The 21160-nt window shown below is 39.8% G+C and overlaps 1 protein-coding gene across 16 annotated transcripts in view; it reads left to right on the top strand.

The window, feature by feature from the left end:
• Positions 1 to 21160, top strand: part of ENOX1 (ecto-NOX disulfide-thiol exchanger 1) — a 352618-nt gene that overhangs the window by 211932 nt on the left and 119526 nt on the right. For 10 of the 16 annotated variants that reach the window (XM_086881222.1, XM_086881220.1, XM_086881231.1 and 7 more), the window contains 2 exons: positions 9909 to 10043; positions 10875 to 11012. In XM_086881222.1, the coding sequence (XP_086737348.1) occupies positions 10034 to 10043; positions 10875 to 11012 (148 nt within the window). In that variant the 5' untranslated portion in view covers positions 9909 to 10033. Of the gene's footprint in view, positions 1 to 4102; positions 4122 to 9908; positions 10057 to 10874; positions 11013 to 21160 lie in introns of those variants that run through there. The other 6 variants (XM_086881228.1, XM_086881232.1, XM_023936145.2 and 3 more) reach the window with 3 other exon arrangements.

Genomic DNA, 21160 nt, shown 5'->3' with positions numbered 1-21160 from the left:
ATAAATTTTCTGGATGACAATGTAAACAAACAAGTCAAAAGCCATGAGATTCATAGCTACAGGCCAAATGCTTTATTCATAATGTTGCAGTGAAAGTATTAACATTGCATTTGTTTAAAAAGTAACTAGGAGGCCATTTGTGACCCTTATAATACACATGTGGAGCAGTGCTCTGCTGGTTTACACTGGTTATGTTCTGCTTTATATTTTCCAGAGGGTCAATTTGCAAGAATTTTTACTGCTATTTATGAATATAAGTAACTAATTTACCAAAGTTCCACAAAGTGGCTTCATGGCTTCCGCTTCATGGTTAAAGGTTCCGCAAATCTTTTGGTCTTGTTGTTGACTTTGGGTTGTTTCTGATTGTATCTTGAAGGTTAGAAATACTGTATTGCAGTAAAGAAAATACATTATTCTTGTTATTGCCCTTGTTATTAGAAAATATTTATATAGTGCAGTAAATTGACATTGTACTTTACCAACACAGATAAAGGGAAATTCTCTACCCTGAAGAGCTTATAATTCAAATAAGAAAAGACAAACAAATGTACAACACTTTGGAAAATGGTGGATGAGGGGATTATAACTACCTGAAAGAGGTGGAAGGGCTGCGTGAGGAGAGAGAAAGATGATACAATTACCATTATTCCTAGTTCTACAACACAGTGGCACCTTAAAAGCCTGAAATGGGATGAAAGCCTGGCTGTACAAGGGGCTATGCAGAAGCCTGCCAAGGGGGTGGCCTTGTCTCTGTGTCTTAGAGCTGTGCTGCCTCGCTGATATCCCTGCCTGGAGGGTACCTGGCTAAAGGCAGCATCAGTCCAATTACAGCCCAAGGAATGCCACATTTTCAGTAGGTTTTAGTCCTGCCTGAGGGAAAATCCACGATTTCCTGCCCTGAAGAATTGTAACTGAAATTGAAGAAAAGAAATGCGCATTCAAGAAGACCTTTCAGAGAAAGGGGAGTGGAAGGCTTGTTGTCTCAGTAAAGATATTGCAGGACCACCTGGAGGGAAGGAGGGCTTTTAGCATCATTATATTCACCCTGATCTGCAGCCCTAACCTCCTCCATCCTGATCCCCTGACAGCCAGTTACAAGGCAGAAGCATCAAAATAATTTTTGTTGCCCGATCATAGTTGATGCACACATAGTAGCTGCTGTTTTCCTGATCTGACCTCACATTAACTGTGGAATTCCTTCTCCCTCAGTGCCCAGACAGTATGTGATAATCCTAAATTTATGTAACTTGCTAGTAATCCCATAAACAACTGTTTAGAAAACAGGCAAAATTCCTGGCTCTGCTTAGCAACTTAATTCAGCCTCTGAGGAAAGCTAATGGGCATACATGGGTAGCACAAAGACCCTGGAAGTTCTGCCTCGTCCTATGGGAGATGGAAAATATTCATTGCTTCCCTCATTTATCTAGGGCAAACTACCTTGTAAATCAGAAAAGACAGAGGGGAGCTCCCTGTCCTCACTTCTGGTTCAAAAACAGATGCTGTCCCCAAATACAGCAAGAATGATGAAGAGAGCCAGGAGCAGCCTTGGCAAGGCTGATGGGCAGAAACAGGGGACTGTGGTAGCCAAGAGGTGTGTGATTTACCCTGATCTTTAAAATGGGAGTTAAAAGGAGCAAGAAAGTTAAGTGTCTGGTAAGGAAATGGGGATGAGGAGATGGGATTCATCATTTGGAAGTAGGAAGAAAAGGTCCAGGATGTATTTTCTCTCCAGAGAAAAGGCAGATATAGGGCATCACAGTTGTTGGAACTGTGTTAGAGTGGGCAGCTCCTGCTGTCAAACACTAATAATTATATGTTTGCATATTCACTAGGGATGGGCAGAAAAATAATCAGAAAGACAACCATCTCTCTCTCTCTAATTTGTATGTATCTATATTTGGGGACATTCTCATGAGCTATTGCAAACTGAGTCGTGCTTTCTGTTCTCCTGCAGCTCAGTGTGCCAGAGTTATCAGGCAAAGGACAGGAGTGGGAGCCAAGTCCCTCAGGACCGAGTGTCTTGCTAGGATTCATATGGCATGCAGGTAGCAGAGTGACAATTGAGCTCCCAAGGCACAGTTTGCTCAGCCCAGCTCATCTCATCCCGTGGGTGTCTGACAAAACAGATGTTCATATCCAAAACTGCAGTGTAGACTTCCAGCCAGGGAGTGAGATGTGTACCTCCAAGGTGAGCTTCGCTGCCTGGCAAGGTAGGTGTCAGAAACAGGCTGGCAAAATATCTGGTTCACCCCATTGGCAACAACAACAGCAAGAAAGCTCAAGCATAAATATCTGCATTGGCAGAATTTGGGTGAGGTGAATCCCTCCCTTCCCTAATACAACAGTACAGTGTAACAAACAGTAACACCTTGGCTGTGAAGAGATCTCTGAGTGAGAGAATGGCCTATGGCAGATTAAGGCAAGAAATGTGCCTACATTGTAGGAGGAGTGTGGAGTCAATGGATGGAAAAAATAACACAAAGAAAAGCAAGAAAAAGTATTATGAGGTAAATGGAGAACAGGAGGTGTACTAAGAGGGATGGGAGGATTGCAAGATAAATGAGCCCAGGGAGCACACTGGCAATTTAGAGCTTGTAGCTGGAGAAAATATCCTGAGTGTGATGTGCTAAAAGGGGATGGCAGCTTTCAGAGTGAGGACAGATGTAACCTGATAGAAGAGATAGTGGGTTTTTCTCTTAAGCAAAATTTATCACCAGAAACCTTGAATTAAAACAAACAAAACAGACTTCCACTGAACACCCCTCACTGAGAGAATATGTGATGGTATTGTATAAAATTTTAATCAATATGACTTTAGATTTTTAATACACTGCAAAAAGTGCTCTGCAGATCACCCTCGCGCTTAGCCACGGACATTTAGATGACACCTGTTGCCATAATCTGACCCCATAATAAAAGTGTATTTTAAAAATAAGAAAATTGCTTAACTGACAGGTCTGGGGTTTTTTCCCCTGATGAATGTCTGCCTGAAAAGACAGGCTGCCTTAACTCCAGGAGTTCAATTATACAGACTTTGAGGGAGAAGAAAAATGGTAATGAATGCATTTTAGAAATTTCTAAAAAGTTACTTAAAATAGACTTTCTATACATAATGTTACCATGTGAAACTCAGCTGTATCCTGATCTTCTGGGACTAGGAGACAGCAGTCTGTGTTCATTTGGAAATTCAACAGCAAGGCACCCCTGCCTCTGATGGTCTGTATGATACAGTCGCTGGGGCTCTGCCACAGACAGGGCTTGCCTGTCAAGCTGTTCATTTTTTCAGTAGGTGACATGGGAATGATTTCACTTCAGGTTAGCCAAGAAGCTAAAATACTCTTCTGGAAGTGTGTCCCAACTTGCTTTGGTCTCTTTTTTTTCCCCCTTTTGTCTTAGTTTTTCTTTAAAAACACTCAACCAAACAACCCCTTGTATTTTAGCTACTTGATGTAGGTTTAGTAAACATAAAGCAAGAACACTGTGTACGGTACAGTGAGTGAGAGAATATGTTTGATAGGTGTGGTGCATTTACATAGGAATTCTCTCAAGCCCAAAAAGACAAGAAATAGCACGAGAGCCCATATGACTGCCCTAGGTACTTTATGGCATCAAGAAGGCATTCCAGCACCTCTCATTTCAGTATTCAGCCTTTCAATGAAGTTGCTGAAGTGTCTTTGTTCAAAATTTTCTTCGGATGCTTCCCCTTTTGTCTGAAATGCAGTGGTGTGGGATGTCATGTTTCTAAAATAATCACTGGCCTTTAGTAGAAAGTAGTGTGATAAAAGGCTTGCTATTAAAATACTGCTGTAAATAATTAAAACATTTCAGAATATTTTGTTGTTGTTAAATACAAATGAAGTTAAAATGCCGCATTTAAAGAAAGGATTGTCCTAATTTAGTCAGTAAGTCACTGTTCTTTTAAATGGGAAGCAAGTGAGTCACAATTGCAAGCCATCTTGGCAGGCTGAAAAACAGAGATGCAATCATCAATTCACAACAGTGTTTTGTGCTCAAGGAATAATCAGACCTGTTTTTATCAAGGCTGTGCTGCATTACTAGCCAGCAACATGGCTTTTTTTCTCCCTGTTCCAGACGATTTTGGAACTGCATACGCTTTTTCAGTAAGTAAGCTGGACTTCTATAATGCTTTGCTTAATGTGTCTCCAGATTCTGTTATTTATAGACTTCAGCATAATCAGACTGCAGCTGCTAAAATACATGCAAAACAAAAAGCACATTTGTAACCTGTTAAGGCTTTGCTCTGAGATTCCAGTGAAGTCTGGGATTTACCATGAAATATTACTGAGTGACCTTTCAAGGAACATCACCAGAGAATACCTGTTTATCTTGGAGACCTTTGTTTTATTTTTCTTTCTCTGTTGAAATCTTGCAGCGTTCTGCTTTCCAAGGGAAGTCTGGCCTTTGTGTGTACCATGTGTTATCTTCAAGAAGTGCTGGGACAGCGGATTTAAGTAATGCGGCATCTCAAATGAGCAGTTCTTCCAGAAAATATGTTTTTTTAGAATTCTTTTTGTTGAATATAGAGGGAAACTGTAAATATATTGTGCTTTTTCTCTAAGTTGTCTTAGTCCTATCAGTATGGACATGATTTACTCATTAACAGTTTTTTCAGTGAAAATTGGTGGAAAGGATCCCTTGCAATCATGGAAAACCTACATATTCGGTACACATAGTTAAAAATTAAAGGTCTTAATGCACCAGCACATATTTTATAAGTTTATGAGATGACAATGTAGCTTTTTTAATGGCATAATACAGAATGATCAAAGGTGTTTCAAATAATTCATAAGACAAAAAATTGGGAAGATTATGTAAGTGAACACAAAACCGGAGCTCTTATTTAGGCTCTAAGGGAGCGTACCCTCCCTAGCCTGTGCCTAATGAAGCTGTTTTCTTAAGAAAAGTGCTAGTTCCTGCAGAATTAATCTTTGCTTTCAAAGACATCCTGTAAGAAGGAGATGTGGCAAAAAAATCCATGTAAACAGAGTGACTCTGGAGATGCTGGAAACCAACTGGTCTTTGCAGTAGAGGAGGGAGATGAAGCATACAGTAGATGCATGAGTTAGAATCCCCTTCCAGAAAAACAGATTTTGTTCCAAAAAAAGCTTTGGTACCTGATGCAATTTTTCACTTGCTGTAGTAAATGTCTTTTTGCACATTGTTGCAAGAAATGTGTTTTCCTTCAATTTGTTTTGAATTTCCGAATTTAGGTGAAGTTTCTTGGTGTTGCCATTAACCATGCAAAACAATGTCTCTTCTTGTAACACTGCATATGCAGTACTATCAAAATATTTTTAAAAGCCATCCTTGGAATCACTTTGGAGATGCCATTTTTTTCATGTAGCTCACATACGATGGCTATGGCACAAAAATATCATTTTCATTGTTGCTACTCCCATCTTTCTTCTTCATCGTGAGATGGGCAGAAAGAAATGAATAGTGACTTGCAGCATATCCTTGTCTAGCTTTTCTTTCTGTTTCTCCCTTCTTCACTGGGAGTCCTGTATGCAGCTGGAGAAACAAAAACACTGGGAAGAACCAGTACAAAACACTTGATATATTTTAGAAGACAGATAGAGGTAGCCTGATAAATGACCTGTACTTTGGCAGGTCAGGTGGAGTGTGACTAACCTAATGACCACTGTCCTATGAATCACAGTGAATAGTAACAAACACTTTGAAATTGCCATTCTTTTAAGAACTGGAAAACTCACCTAGATGTAACAGTTCACAAGATTCCACATGGCTCCTTTCCATCTGTGTTTCCTCAAGAGCCCTAATAGCATTTAATGACTTTGTGACTTGTATGCCCAGGTTTCAAAAGGTTGATGCCATCAGTCTTTTCCTTGAAGGATTTAGTGGTCAGAAAAATTAGACAAGGAGCTGAGATGACTGAAGGTCACTCAGAAGGTCAGTGTCAGAGTTGGGCAGAGAAGCTCCTCCTTGCATCCCAGGGCTGGCTGCTGACCCGGGCACTCCACAGAGCCTCATTACAGTGGTGCATTTAATCAGCTTTGCTCTGTGTCGTAACTCATTGTGGTGTTATGGATATCTAAAGGGTAGGATTTTAACTTCACAATCTGCTGTTATTGAATTAGTTTTATGTTGCGTTAATTTCTTTGTCTCATGGCATTCATTGCCTGTGATAATTGATGCACAATGTATAACTGACTTCTGTATTCATTTGGGTAACTGCATTTAATTGCCTGGTATAAAATATGTGCACTAAGTACAATCTGCTATGACTGCTATGACTGAGAAGTGCTCATTGGTATGGACTTGAGGGTGCTTTATCTTCCTGACAACCTGTCTGAGGGAAATCTAAATGTCTCTTGCAATTCACCATCCAAGGGCTGGTACCTGCATAGTGTCTGCAAAAAGAGAGACCACCAAAAATGTATAACATGAAGTCTCTTTACAAAATGTTTGGCATCAAAATTTTTTTAATCAGAAGTTCTCAAATCAGGAAGTGTTTATTAATGTCTCCCTCTCCCAAACATCAAGGAATAGCAGGCCCTAGAATATTTTATACATTTTCTCCTGTAAATCAGGATTATGGCTTTATTTGCTTCTGAAGTTACTCCCCTGGAGTAGAACTACTCCCATGCACAAGTGTTTATAAAAACAGATTTCTTTTCCATATATCTTCAGGTCATTAATGCCCTGAGGAGTATTAGTGAATTGTAAATCAGGAATGCTCTCTAAAGGTGTGATGTCAGTGAAATGGTGTTGGTTAATGTCTGCTCAGGTTACACAAGATCCCTGCATAAGCTTATGCTTTCTTGCCTGTTTAACCAGCAACAGTGATTGAATTTATTATTCAGAAAGCAAGAATCTTTCCTAGTGGATGTATTTCTCATCAAACTTATGATCTTGTTTTTTATGACTTAGACAGTGGGTATGTTTGTTTTCCTTGCTTGTTTTGTTTCCAGTGTCATGAAGGGTATAACAGTGCAGTGTCTGAGCTACACAAAGAAATGCTGAAATTTGCCAAAAGCTGACTTTATTTTAAACATTACTGAAACCTTCTCTGTACAAATTTTCAGAAGTTTTTAAACAAAAGCTAATGTTTGAGTCTAAATCGGGTATGAAATGCCTGTGAGACTATTTTAGCCATATTATGCTGCTCTGTGTTAATGTAGCCGCTGAGTTGTCACTAGAAGGGATGTTCACAATTAGTACTTTTCTTTTTAAAAGAGCTAGTTTCTGCAATCTGTGTCCTTCAGTATGGAGCATTAGTTCTGCCTACAGCTTACTGCAAATTATTCAGTGTTCATAGGTTCATTTATGCTTGTTATTCAGCTCTCTTCCACTGACAAAATAGCCTGCAGCAGTTCTTGGTTAGATAGAACTAGTTCCACTTTAGGCTCCTCACGTTCTCTTTTATGGGTTTTCCCCTGGTTCGCCCTGCACTGCATCCAGGTACTTTTGATGAAACAGTAGACCTGATGGTCAGAGAGAAAGCAAAGCTGCCCAGAGCCAGGGTGGGCTATGAGAGAATGTTTTGAGCAAAGACTTCCTTGGCATATTGGGCAGACCTCATAGTACACCATGAGTTTCACCCGTTTAACCTACTGATTCTGCTTTCATTCATATTCATGGTGTTATATTCTTCTTCCTCTGCAAGGAATTTAACAAATGCTTATAGATAATTCATGAAAGTATTCCAGAATTTGAAATATGTGAACAACATGTCAGAAGGCAAACACCAGAAAGTCACTCCCAGTAGACTGAGGTGTGTTTTCCTAGCCCAGTGCCTGATCCTGCACTTCTGGCAGAACTGGTGCAGCTGCAGTGTGGGCTTGGGCAGAAGTCTGTAGCGTTCAGCAGCAGAGCTGTCACCTGGTACACACTTCACCTAACAGTAAAATGTGGGTGAGGGGGATGGCAGAGAGAGTCCAACACCCCTTTTTCTTCCTCTTATCCCAGCAAATCACACCTATCTGAGATGCCCCAAAACCATGGGGCAGTACCTCCTTCCTCCCCATTAGCTTTGGTGATGCATTATGGGGACAAGCTAGTAGCACACAGCAAGCTATGAAGAGGCATTTCATCACCATTGTGTTTTAAATGCTCCTTCCTTCATCAAGGCAACAAGGCTGCTGGTCAGGGGAAGAGGTGAACCACTCTCGTCTGGGCTATTCAGCATATATTTGTAAATCGGGATTGATTTGGCTGTGTTCATAAAGAGCAAGGAGGGCTGCACTGCTTGAGAAATAACTTACTGACAAGGAATAATTCAGCCAGCCCTAACCTCAAAATAGATGTTTGTGGTCAGAAGTTTATAGCCTCAGTGGAAAGGGCTAAGTACAAGTTTTAAGAGCTGAACAGGAGACACCCAGTTTTTAAAAACTTGACATAAATCTTGGCTGCCTTGCCTTATGTTAGTCACATTCCCTGCAGAGGACTTCCATTCAATGTTTGTTTGGTGTTTATAGATGTTTTTTTAAAGCTAATTTTATGATGAAATATTTTATGTTATGTATAATGAGTAGTGGAGATCAAATAAGAATTGGAATTGCAAATTCAAATATTAAGGGTTGATAAATATTGACTTTTAAGTAGACCCACTGTAGATTTGAACAAAATGCTTTTTAGCCTAGTATACTGGTTATTTGTAAATTACAACATACAAAAAAACATAGACCACCGTCTCAGCCTGACTCTTTCTTTACTTTTACAGCCATTGATTTGGTCATGTTCCTATGAAATGATGTGTACAGTGTAATGGAACTTAAAACTTTCTGACTTGTACTTTATGCAAAAAAAGAAAAAAAAAGGTGTGGGAGGTACCAAGCTAAAATATAGTGTAATTATGTTAATTGTGTCTTTTCTATAGAGGAATCCTTAGGGTCTGCATGTTGGAAACCTCTTAATTATGGTCCTTCAAGCAGTTTTTTAAAGTCAGCACAGCTATTTTAGGGCTGAACAAGTCACTGAAATTCACTTGCTCGGTGCTAATGACCTCCCTGAACACTTGTAATCTTCTGGTCAATTGCTGGCCCCTGGTACCCAACACCCTGGATCAGACCGCTTAAGCTACTGGACAGCCAAAAACAAATTAACATGGCCCTTCTTCACCCACAGTCCCATGTACCTGGTGCACTAAGAGTAACGGGCTTGTGTATGTGATCATCCTCAGCCCAGTGTTTTCTGTCCCTGCTGGAAATGCCGGGAGCTCACAGACTTTACTTACACCTCTTACCTGTCACCTGTTCAGCCTCCTTTCCTATGAGCGACGTGCTAACGTATCCTCCCAAATAACAACACTAACAGCAAGAAGTTGGCCTTATGAAACATTCATGGCCTGACAGACACCTGATGAGCAATGTGTCTTAGATAGAAGCAGATACTGCACTTTTGCTTTGAGCTAACTAACCTCTGTGAGTCAAGGGTGCAGTGTTAGTTAAGGAGCAGGCATCATCCTCAGCTTTGTTAGGTTTTCTTTGCCACATGTCTGCAGGCTCCATTCCCTAAGTCATTGCATAATATTTTCTTTCCTCTTTCCATCTCAGTACAGACAACTATTTCCTTGAAACTTGCAACATCAGTTAATTGTTAACAGTTTAAAAAAAAAATAATCGTTTTCATCCCTTAATATGTTCCTTCAGCTGATGCCTTCATGCCGAGGAGGCTGTGTGGCTGCTGATAAGACCTAATTTGTGAAGGGCTTTTCAGCGGCCTGACAGGTTCATACGTGGTCCTGTTTGTTCAGCAGGCAAGGACGAGTGGTTGCTGGAATGCCTCTATGGGGGCTGTGAAATGTGTGCACATTTCAGCTGGGGCTGGTGATCCGGAGGGAGAGGGCAGGAGCTTCCAGTGCCTCCCAAACGTTGTTGTGTTCCAGCTCTGGCACTTGGACTTCATTTCCATCTTTTCTCTTTCAGAGCCTAATGAGCTGTGTGTGGGCCCTGTGCTTGGTGATATCCCATCTCAAGATGCTGCTAATACAGTAGCTAATTATTCCTGTCTGAAGAAGTCTAACAGAAGAAAAAGGATCCAGGGAAAAGCAATGGCTGCCGGTAAATATCTCAGGTCTGCAAAGGCCATAAGAAAATAACTGGAAAGAGTTGATTTCAGGTGTGACTGGGGAGGGGAGAAGCAAAAATCTGTGATTACATCTTGTGTCTGGTGTTTCAGTATCAGAAAGGTGCCATCCCTTAACTACCCGACCCACTCTTCCCGATCAAAGGAAGATCCATACATGGGCTCAGTCTATTTTCACCGTATTAATGATATTTCTATTTTGGTTTTAGAAAATTTGGTATTTGCTATAGTGAATAGATTTTTTTGGATCTATTTTTGGTTAGGGGATAATGTATTCTTAAAGTTTTTCAAAATAAAAATTACCCCTTATGGAAAAATGATTTTTCCTTCGGCTGTGTTTGGTTCTCACAGGTGTCAGGCAAGTTCCACAACTATTTATGTATCATTAAGGTCTATCAGAGTGTTGCAAGGCAATTTATTCATGTTGGAAGAGACCTCAGAAGGTCTCCAATCCAACCTCCTGTTTAAAGCAGGGTCAGAGATAGGGTCAGACCAGCTGTTCAAGGCTTTATCAAGTTGAGTCTTGAAAGGTGCCAGGGATGGTGACTGCACAGCCCGTTCTACTTCTTGACTGTCCTCATGGTGAAATAATTTTCTCTTCATCTTGTACCATTTTACATCTGTTGAATGTTTACAATTTCTTTATACAATACCAAGAACTGTTACCAATGATCAAAAGGTGAATCATAATTAAGAAATAAAACAGACCCAAAATAAGCGGTGAGAAACTCATTGTTACTGAAAATTTTGGTTAAAAATTGTGGTGCATTGGCTTTTCTGCTTACAGCATGTTTACTTTCTTGCAGCAGCTGATGGTTTGGGAAGTATAGCTATAGATACCACACAGCTTAACATGTCAGTCACTGATCCCACGGCTTGGGCTACAGCTATGAATAATCTGGGGATGGTTCCAGTAGGACTAGCAGGACAACAGCTTGTGACAGGTAAGATTTTTCTTTTTTTAAAAAACATCACTTGCACCAGTCATGAATTCTTTGTGTCCTTTGAAAAAAATATATGGAATGTTTTCTGAGGATATTATATTTTTATGTTCTGAAAACATCACCTATGATTAATATTGCATACTGTGTATTGGTCTCTTCTTGTAGTAGGTATGTAATCCATATTATATATTAACCTTGTGAAAAACTAAAACTCTCAGGGGTATTGTACAGCTAAACCATCAATCTTTATGCTGGGTCAAGACTAGGAGGCAAGTCATGTAAGAGGAACATTTGTTTTTGTTTCTCTGTTCAAGCAGGATGTCTTGAGGTTCTGCCAAGGAATACCCTGGGCTGAGAACTCTTGACTGGAGATTTTGGAGTTGTGTTAATTGGGCAGAAAATCATGAAGCCTGTCCAGTTCATGTGCTCAGTTGGTATTAGTGAAATGAAGCTGTCCTGTCAGGTGTGTGCTTATTTACTTTCTGACTGGTTCCATAAAATTGAATGTCAAAGGATTGTTCTTGTTAGACTTTGTCATTTACTTCCCAATCATAGTTTGGGAGAGTGTTGCAAGGGAACACTTATTGTAACACCCACAAAACACAGTATTTCGAAACCAGCAGTATTTTACAGATAAGATTGGACATAGCAGACTTTGTTGTCAACAGTAGAGGCCCGATTAGCTGGAAACATTAAAACTTCTTTGCTCCTGTGATGTAGAGAAGCATTATTTATATATGGGTGGGTGCCCTGTAGACACAAGCCACATGCTAGGCATATGACAGGTTCCCTCTGGAATCTGCACTGCCACTTCATCTCAAGAAGAGCTGTGTAATATCTGTATCAGAGCAGCATCCTGTCATGCCTGCGCCTTTCCACATAGATGTGGATGCAGTGAGCCAGGTCATCATGTAAATCACTCTGCTTGCTCACCAGGGATGCCTGATGCTTAATTTTGGCCAAATCTGCTCCCTCCTGACACTGGGAACTGAGTGGAGCTGTGCCAGTTCACAGCTGACGGTCTGGCTCTGAATTACCTGTTTTACAGGCTGGTACACTAAGCTGCAAGAAAGCTGATTTATAACGAATCAGTCTCAAGCAGAGAGTTGAGCTGGTGGAGGCTGTGAACTGATTGGTGATCTCTGGCTTTAACCCCATGCTCCTGATTAAAAGAAACAAGCAAAGCCATCCACTCCTTGGGATCCAATTCTCTTCAATGCTTCTGTCAACAACCTGGATGCAGAAGCTGAATCCACACTAAGTTTTCTGATGATACTAAATAAAAGAGAAGCTGTTGATTCTCTGGAGGGCAGACTGGCCTTATAGGGAGCCTGGACAGATTACAGGGCTGGCCAATCACCAACTGTGTGATGTTTAATCAGGACAAATGCCAGATTCTGCACCTGGGACTATGTTATCCTGGATGTAGGAGTGGACTGGGAGAGAAGAGGCTGGAATGCAGCCCTGCAGAAAGAATCTGGAGAGCTTTGTTGATGGAGAAGCTCAGTATCAGTCAATAGTGTGTCCTGGTGGCCAAAAGGGCCAGCCTGGGTTGCATTAGGCACAATGTAACTAACCACTCAAAAGAAGTGTTTATCCCACTTTACTCAGCTTTGGTGCTGCCTCACCATGAGAGCTGTGTGTGGTAAGAGTCATATGAACAATATGAGTGATGAGTGTGTCCAAAGGAAGGTAACAAAGATGATGAAAGGGACTAGAGGACTTCTGAGGAGCAGCTGTGGGTACTAGGTTTGTTCAGCTTAGACAAGAGGAAGCTGAGGAGTAGCTGTCTAAAACATCCTGATGAAGGTGTGTGGAGAGGGTGATGCTGATCTCTTCTCTCTGTGTCCAGTGATAGGATGTGAGGGAATGGCTTCAAGCTGCATCAGGGGATGTTCAGATTTGTTATTAGGAGGAAGTTCTTCTCTGTGAGGGTGGTCAAGCACTGGAACAAGCTACTCAGGGATGTGGTCATGGCCTGTTGTTCAAGTGTTTGGACAACACTCTTGGATACATGCTATAATTTGTACCATGTGGAGTTAGGAGCAGGACTTGATCATTGTGAGTCCCTTCCAGAACATTTAATGATTCTATGTGTTGATGGGGAAACAAATTTTTCCATCTTCTGGTGGGGATTTGCCTGCAGGTGTTGTGCTCAACTTGAACGTGATTACCTCCAACCTGAAAATAGTCACATGTCAAAGTCATCTTCTGCTGCTTTCATTTATAAGCATCTTAGTTGCATATGCTGTGGAAGTTTGCCATGCCTTTTCATCTTGCTGTATTCTGTATTTTCAGTTTTGGTGTAGATTTTGTCTTCAGATGTGCTGTGCAGTCCCTACATAGCAGCCTCATCTCAGGTGCAGTGCTTTTCCCCACAAGGGAAGATCTCCAGGATTTTACACCATTGACAGCCCCCTGCTGTAATTTCCATAATTATGTGTATCACGTACTGTAAAGATGTTGTACAAGTCAGTTCATATTTGTTCAGCATTTTCAATGTATGAAAGGTGCCATAAGTAATAAATATTAATTACTGAAGTGCTGCCTGATTTCTCTATAGATGCAGAATAACTTATTTTCTTTCTTCTTTTTTTTGTTTTTCTTTGTTTTAGACTCCTTTGTATTTTCAAGGTAAATAGGTGCTTTGATGCTTCATTATATTTCCTTAAGATTCATATGTTTTTGGTACATTTTCTTTATGGCACATCCCTAATAGCAAAACTTCAGTTTGCCATAGAAATACTTAGAGATTTATTTGTTCTAATAAATTTACTGTATCTGTGTTCAGTGAGGGTTTGCATCATTATATTCACCCAAGTATCTAACTAGTCCCTAGCTATTTCTGGCTTTTTCATTTTGTTGCTATTAATCCTAGTAATGAAGTCAGCTTTGTCAGCAGTCACAACTGCTTTTTCTGCTGTCATCTGTTACATTTCTCTGTGATGAAAATGACACAACCATGTCCTAGTGCTATTTGCCCATCTTTAAAACTTTATGTTATGGTGGTTTTTGTTTTTGTTTTTTTTTTTTGTCCCCAGCCTTGTTGATAGCTAGGAAAGCAGTGAGTAGTTTAGACTAATCTTGGAGAGACTGTGATTTTTACTGGATATCTTTATATATCCTGCCATAGCCTGAAATTTGGAGTATGGTATTCACTTGCATCCTGACATATCTCTTAGTCCTCTGGTCTATCAGTGCTTGAAGGACTTACGCTTTCCTGAACTTTCCTTCCCCAAACTGACCAGTTCCTGATTGCTGTGCAGGGCATTTTTGTTCTCAATGTATAGAGTCCATATGAACTGCTAAGTCCTTTTAGAGGCTTCTCAAGACTTTTCATCTCCCAGCAGTTCTTAACTTCTCTGGGATGTCTGCCTTGTAACAGTTTTGCTCCCCAGTTTGCAATCTGTGAAGCTCTTGTCTAGCTCAAGAGTCTGCTAAAATGACAACTAAAGCTTCCAAAACATCTGGCCAATACTCTCCTCTCAGCCTGGGATCATGGCTGTCTGATCTTGGTAACTAATCAATTTTAAGCACTGCTAACCTTTTAATACCAGTTTAGGTGATATCTGAACTTTATTTAATTCCTTATCTCCCAGTGCTGTAAAATTGGATTTTTGATCTGGGCAAATGTCAGTACCTTTCATTTGTAAAGATGGTATCCTGTTAATAGTTATATAATATGTCTGGTGTGTTTACATATATTTTGCTTACACTTATTCAGAAAGCTTACTTTTTTTCCAGGTATTTGGCTACTGCATTACATATACACTTCTATATGCATTTATACATTATATATACATAATTCATACCGTAAACTGTGGTTTAATAATACATTAGTTAAAGTCTTAAAGATTGAAGTGGAATACTTACAGCTGAAAAGTATTTTCAGTCTAAATTTCCCCTTTCAGCGGGTTATAATTTCTTAAAAAAATGTAACTTTTCAGCTGAACTTTGTCATGGTTGCTTTTAGTCCAGAGGAAAAAGGATCTGGAAAAGTTGAAGGCAATCTGTTAAACTGCTTCTGAATGATTCAGGCCTTAAAATTGCTGTTTTCTATGCTTTGAGACTTTGAGAAAAATAGTCAGGTGAGAGGGGAAGGTTAGTTTGTAGTTCATCTTTTTGAGAACTAAATCCTCTTTTTGCACTCAGCAACTCTGATTCAAGCACATCTTTCAAGTACATTCAAGGCTGCTGTTTTTTTAGATTTTAGGACTATAAGAAATACTCAGTGACCTAAGCTAACCAAGAATGTTTTATTTTGCCTTTGCACTGCTACTTTTTAAAGGCAATTTTGACATTCCTGAATTTAGAGTTCTCGCACTTCCATTTATTTCAGCAAATGCCATCAGGTCACCTGTTTTCTAAGGGAAGATCTCTTGCTGAGAAAATTATTTACTTCTCTGGTTCAGTTCAGTTCTCCTTTCACTAATTAAGCAGTGCTCTCAGAAACAGGAGGCAATTTTGAGGCACTTTCCTCCAGATGACCTAAACATTTGTGAGTCAAAAATGGTATATGTCAAAAAGTTCCCCAGTACAAATGAACCTGAAGAGTGGTACTCAAGTGGTAATTCATTTAGCCTTTATGTTAAGCTCATGCCCTGTGATGCATATTTGTGATCTTGCAGAGTAAAACAGCAAACCACAAGGGCAGACATCCAAGATGGAAGTTACAGGTCTGCCTGGAAGTCAAGGGTATGTCTGAAAACTGATGCTTTCTGCTTATTTACAGAATAATTATTAAGGCATGTTGCACCATAGCAGTCTGGCCAATATGCCTCAGCCTCAAAGTACTAAAATTTTCAGTGACACACAGTTTTTTTATTTTTTTTTTCCCCTGAAGTTAGTCTTTGGCCACTTGTACAAAATCCTAGTGAAATCAGAGACTAGGAAAATTCGAAGCCTAACATCTTGCTTACCAAAAGATATAGAAAGGAACACCATTTTTGTGGCTTCAGGCATGTATTTTTAAGACACTAGAGGTTGTGAAATATTAGGCACTTACATCAACCTTTCTGTTTTTCCATTTGTCTCTGCTTTCCCCACACACTTGTCTTTTGACCTGATTTCAGTGGAACATAGGAGCTGTCAGTTCCAATCAGGTCACCTCGCTCAGGACTGTGCTTTTGACAGTGTTGGGTGCCAGATACTTCATTGGGAGAGATCCACAAGGCAAATCAGTACTCAAGTGCTGCTCTCTTCAATGCTCTTGCCTCTTGATCATTAATAAATAGAATGAGGTTCCCCAAATTAGAAGTTATCTATCCAAATCAAGTCATAATTCAGGAAAACTTCACTTGTAGAAGCAATAGCTGCTACAGTAAGTAGTTAAAATCCTGAAACTGCAACCCCAGATGTACTTTTTGGTAACAGAAAGATTTGTGAAACTTTGATCTAGAGACTCCTAAATCTCAAGACACAAGGTTAAACATCTTCCACAGAATTTTATTAGCTTGAGGCCTACAAGTGTTTGGAGTCTTAATAGTCAGACTCTTTTTCTTCAGAATGAAGACTGTAAGTAAAGACAATCACTATATTCAGATTCCAGGCATGCTTTATTAATTATTGTTCACTGCAGGTCATCATATGCTGACTAAATTGTAAACATATTCCTCACTGTTCTGGTTGTGTACCATTTTGGGTAACATTAATGAAGAAAAATCAAATCAAGAAGAAAATCAAGATATATTTGGTTATATTCAGCAGCTCCCCAAAGAAAGACTGTACAGTGCTGAAGATTTTAAGAAGTCAGCTGGCCAGAGGATTCTGCCGACTCTCTTGTGGCCACCTCTTCTGTGGCCTCTCCATTACTGAAGGCTTGGAGCCACTACTAGCCATCTGGCAGTCTCATTTCATTCTACCCCTGCTGCCCTGTTACCTATTAAAGCTTCCTTTTTTCTACACTCCATTGCTTAGCCACTAATCCAATGTGCTGATGAGTCCGTAACTCGAATCATCCAAGAGAATGCCTAACAAAACACAGCTTCCTTTTCTGTAATTAACACTTAACTCCTGCATCTCATTATAGTCTATCCACAAAAATTTTGAAGTGAGTCACTTGCATCATAAGCTGAAGATATTCACTTTTCCAAGGAAAAAAAAATGCTTGAGCATCTATAATTTGTGACTGAATTTTAGCACTCTCCAGATGTAAGCTTTGGTGTGAACAGACAGCTGTTTGAGGCACTCCACAAGCTGAGGCTCAGGTTCCTCTGCCTGTGAAAGCTGCAGACCACAAGAGCTGAAGAGTTCAGCAGCCCCATGGCAAAGTAGTGTTCAGTGTCTTTACCCCTTATCTGAATGCTGCACTGGCTTGGCATCTGGCAGTAAAAAAAAAAGATATCAAAAGTCTTAATAAAATCCACATTTTTCCATAGGTTTTTCAATCCTCTCAAGGTTACAGGGTATCTTCAGACGGCACCTTTTCATCTCTTATGGCTTCCCAACCTGTTTTTGGCATTGTGTTTTGTTAACAAGTTTGCCTATGATGCAAAAGAAATGTAGTAAGGTATGCTCAAAAAAAAAAAAAATTCTTAATTTTTTTTAATTCCTTTCTATCTTATCATCTTCACTATAGAAACATTTTAGTCAAGAGGAAAAGAAAAACCATTCAAATTATCTGAATGACCCATCAGAATAATTGCAGTTGTATGAAACATACTCTAAAGGATTAGTGTTGCACGTATACCCAGATCAAACTACGTATTTTTATTACCAAGACACAGGAGAACAGCAAGGATGAGAGAAAATAGGTACTGTGGGAATCCCAGTGTGTAGAGCCACTGGGAACATCTCTAAAGTATTATATACTAGTGTAACAAGTAGGTTTTTTCATTGACCTGAAAAGCGCCTGCAGAGTTAATCACACTTTCTATCATGTGAGTGTTACTCAAGGAGACTTCACTCCAGGGGACATTAAAGTGCTAGGAACAAACACAGCCAGTTTACAACAGAAAAAGGAGAGAAAGATTTGACAGCCAGAGGAAATGTGGCAGAAACTCTCGAGTGCCTTTTGACACGCTATCAGGGTTAAGTGTGCCTCTTAGGTCATTCAAGTACCTCCTCTATATTAGACCTTAATTGAGGCCAGGGATGAAGATAATGATTAAAATCTGCTTGGTGCTTGAAGATAAATAGTACTTTTTAACATGGTATGAAGGGCTGAATGTCCCAAGTAAACAAGATTCAGAGGTGAGTAGGGCCACATAAAGGGAAGTGCTAACTGCAAAGCTTGTGTTGAATGTGGAGTGGAGGTTTTTTTAGGAATATCTCCCTTTCTGCTGCTATACTTCTATCCAAGCCAGTTAACAGTTTAGGAAAACAAACTGATTACTATTTGGCATACTCTTTTTAATGGTCTCAAAATACTGGAGTAAATTTATGATGCAAGCCATTTTGTTTGGATGTTTTGGCATTTTGTTTTAGGCTTTTTTTTTTTTTTTTAATTCCTGGCTGTTGTTAATTATACCGCCCACAATCTGTTTGGCATGTTCTTATTTGATGTTAGAATAAAGTAATATAAGGAAATATTTTATTTTTGCAGAAGTTTTCCCCATCTTTTATCTTGCTTTGGAAAGCCTCCATTCCTATTATTTTCCATGTGTTTGTTTATTCTAGACCAGAAAGCCCATGAGTAATTATGAGCATCCCACTGTATAAAGTAAGCCAAGAGCCTGTTGGGAACCATTTGCTACTGACTGTTTACTTCTGTTGAGTATAGCTTTGTCTGCAGCACTTTCCCTTCCAAGGATCCCGGGTTCCTTGGCCAGCATGGGGAGCCCAGTGTAGCCTGGGTGACATACAGTTTGCTGATGGAAAAACTGAGTTATTGCATATTGAGTATTGGGAAGAAATCAATAAAAAAAGCAGAGAGACCATTTTAACTAATCAAAGGCGATGAATTAATACCAGGATACATAAATTCAGGGGTGAAAAAGGCTCATTAATGGCAGGCTGCTGGAAGGTGAGCTGCTGAGCATAGTCCTGGTGTCTAGGTGGCAAAGGGAAGGTGATGCTACCTGAAGCCCTTAGGCCAAAGCTGTTGCAGGTTCTGGCTGTGGTCCTCAGGGGATGGACACACAGTCCCAAAGGACTGTTAGCTCTGTCCATGCAGGGTTCTCAGGAGGGTGCAGATGGCACTGCCTGGGGCAGTCCCCGAGCAAAACTTCTTGGGAGGGGTAGACTTGAATATGAATGGATCCCAAGGCAGCAACCCCAAATCAAGGCTATAAAATCCTTTGTTCTTCCCTAGTCAGGCTTGCTCTTTTTTCTGAATGGTTTAGGTTGATGCTTAGAGCTTGGTCCCTGGAGAGGAAGCATGAGAAGCTTAATTTATATATTTCAGCTTGAGGAGAAGAACATAAGCATGGTTTTCTTTCTTTTCTGCCACCTGTGCTTCAAATGCCCTTTGCTCATAGCATGAGAACTAGGTAGCACAAAGAGCATGAAGATGCACATTCAGTTCAAGGCAGGAGTCGGTCTGTGAAATATGAGCAGAACCGATCAGTGTGGAAAAATGTCTTTTGATGGTCCACACTGAAGAAGAAAGTTTGGTTTCAGTTAGCCTAATCCCTGGGCATGTGAGGGAGTTTGTAACAGAATATTTCATTAATGTTGTCTTCGGTCGGATCAACAATGGATTTGCCACACCTTCCCGTGCTCTGGTGGTGACAGATGATGTGCGTGACAGCAGCTCTGAGTAATGTCTCTGTAATGGGAAGCAGCTGGCCACTGGAGTAGTTCCCTTAGTGGACATGGAGGTGAAAGATAATTAAGCTTAATACATACAATATGCTCTAACACGCTGTATTATAGATTTAGATTATATTCTGCCCAAATATAAAAGATATTCTGTTACTGTAGCTTCAGAAATTTAATAAGTCTATTCATGAACAAGAACAGCTTTATCTGTCTTTCCTGGTTTTGCACATTTCTTATCCCAATTTTTTCTTTTCCTAAAAAAATTATTTTCTTGGCTCTAGCAGATTTTCCTTTATAGGTAATCTCCTCCTCCTGACCACAATGCCTACATTATTTAGTAATTATTTGTTATTTCAATTCAGGAAGGGCTTAGAGATACAGAGCTCTAGTAAGCTAAACAATGCCTGAACCCTTAAGAGTCAATCCTGGCCCAAATTGCACATGGTCTGTTTTCTTTCACTTAGATAAACCAGGTAGGTAAGGGACTGCATGGAAACAATGGGATAATACTGATTGGCATGAGAAGTAGCAGTGATTATGGAGCTTCCTGACTATTATGTAGGGTTTTTTATAGGCATCTTGGTAGAGCAGTAATATGGTGCTAAGTGAAAAAGCAGTTTTAACTCTTTTTATCTGATATTCTGAGGCAGGCACTGAAGAACAGGAAAACTATTGTGCACATTAGAAACAGGCAGACAATTCCTACCTTCTCTTCCTCTTTGACTATGCTGCTGTGATATTTAGAGAAGGATTTGGGAAAGGGGAGAGAGAGAGCTTTGGTAGCATTTAGAGAAGAAAGCACTGTGGGAGAAGGTGCAGATGTGCTTAATGTCACCTTTTTCGTAAAGATCTAGTAGCACAAGCTGTGTTTCAGAAAAGACTTGTCCAGACTGCACTGAAGGGAGAGGGCAAGTTGTATGCTTCTCCAACACTTTTTCTTCTTTCTGACACAATTGTATTTCAAGTGGTTCATTTCTGTAGCAATAAATGTGGAATATTATAGCTGACTGCAGTGTTAAAGTTTTGCCTCTTTTTGAGCTGCATCTGTCAAATGTATTTAACACTTCTGTTGGAAATCTCCTCTTTCAGGTCTTGATATATACTTGGACTTGCATTAGACCTTTCCAAGAGTAGTCACTGAAACTTTCTTTTCTGGCACCTTTTGGTAACAATTTTGGCACTTTAATTAAGTGCACTTAATTGAAGCATTTTTGTGACATTGCAGATTATCCTAAATTTTATCTACTATAATAAGCAGTACCATTAATTAAGTATTCATTAAAATAGCAATAAATTCACCAAAACAAGAGGACAAGAAAAAGTGGCTAGATTTGGTTGTCTTTTAATTCACACTAATTGTGCTTAAACCCAAGCACACTGCTGCTGTCCTTTAATGTAAAAAAAATGTCACAGCTTCCTTTTCTTTCTTCATTGTGTTTTTAATACTT

This window comes from Cyanistes caeruleus, chromosome 3 (genome assembly GCF_971803275.1).
Source record: "Cyanistes caeruleus chromosome 3, bCyaCae1.hap1.1, whole genome shotgun sequence".
Taxonomy (NCBI): Eukaryota; Metazoa; Chordata; class Aves; order Passeriformes; family Paridae; genus Cyanistes; species Cyanistes caeruleus.
The sequence above is the reverse complement of the archived record's forward strand: the minus strand, read 5'-3'. Positions and strand labels throughout refer to the sequence as shown.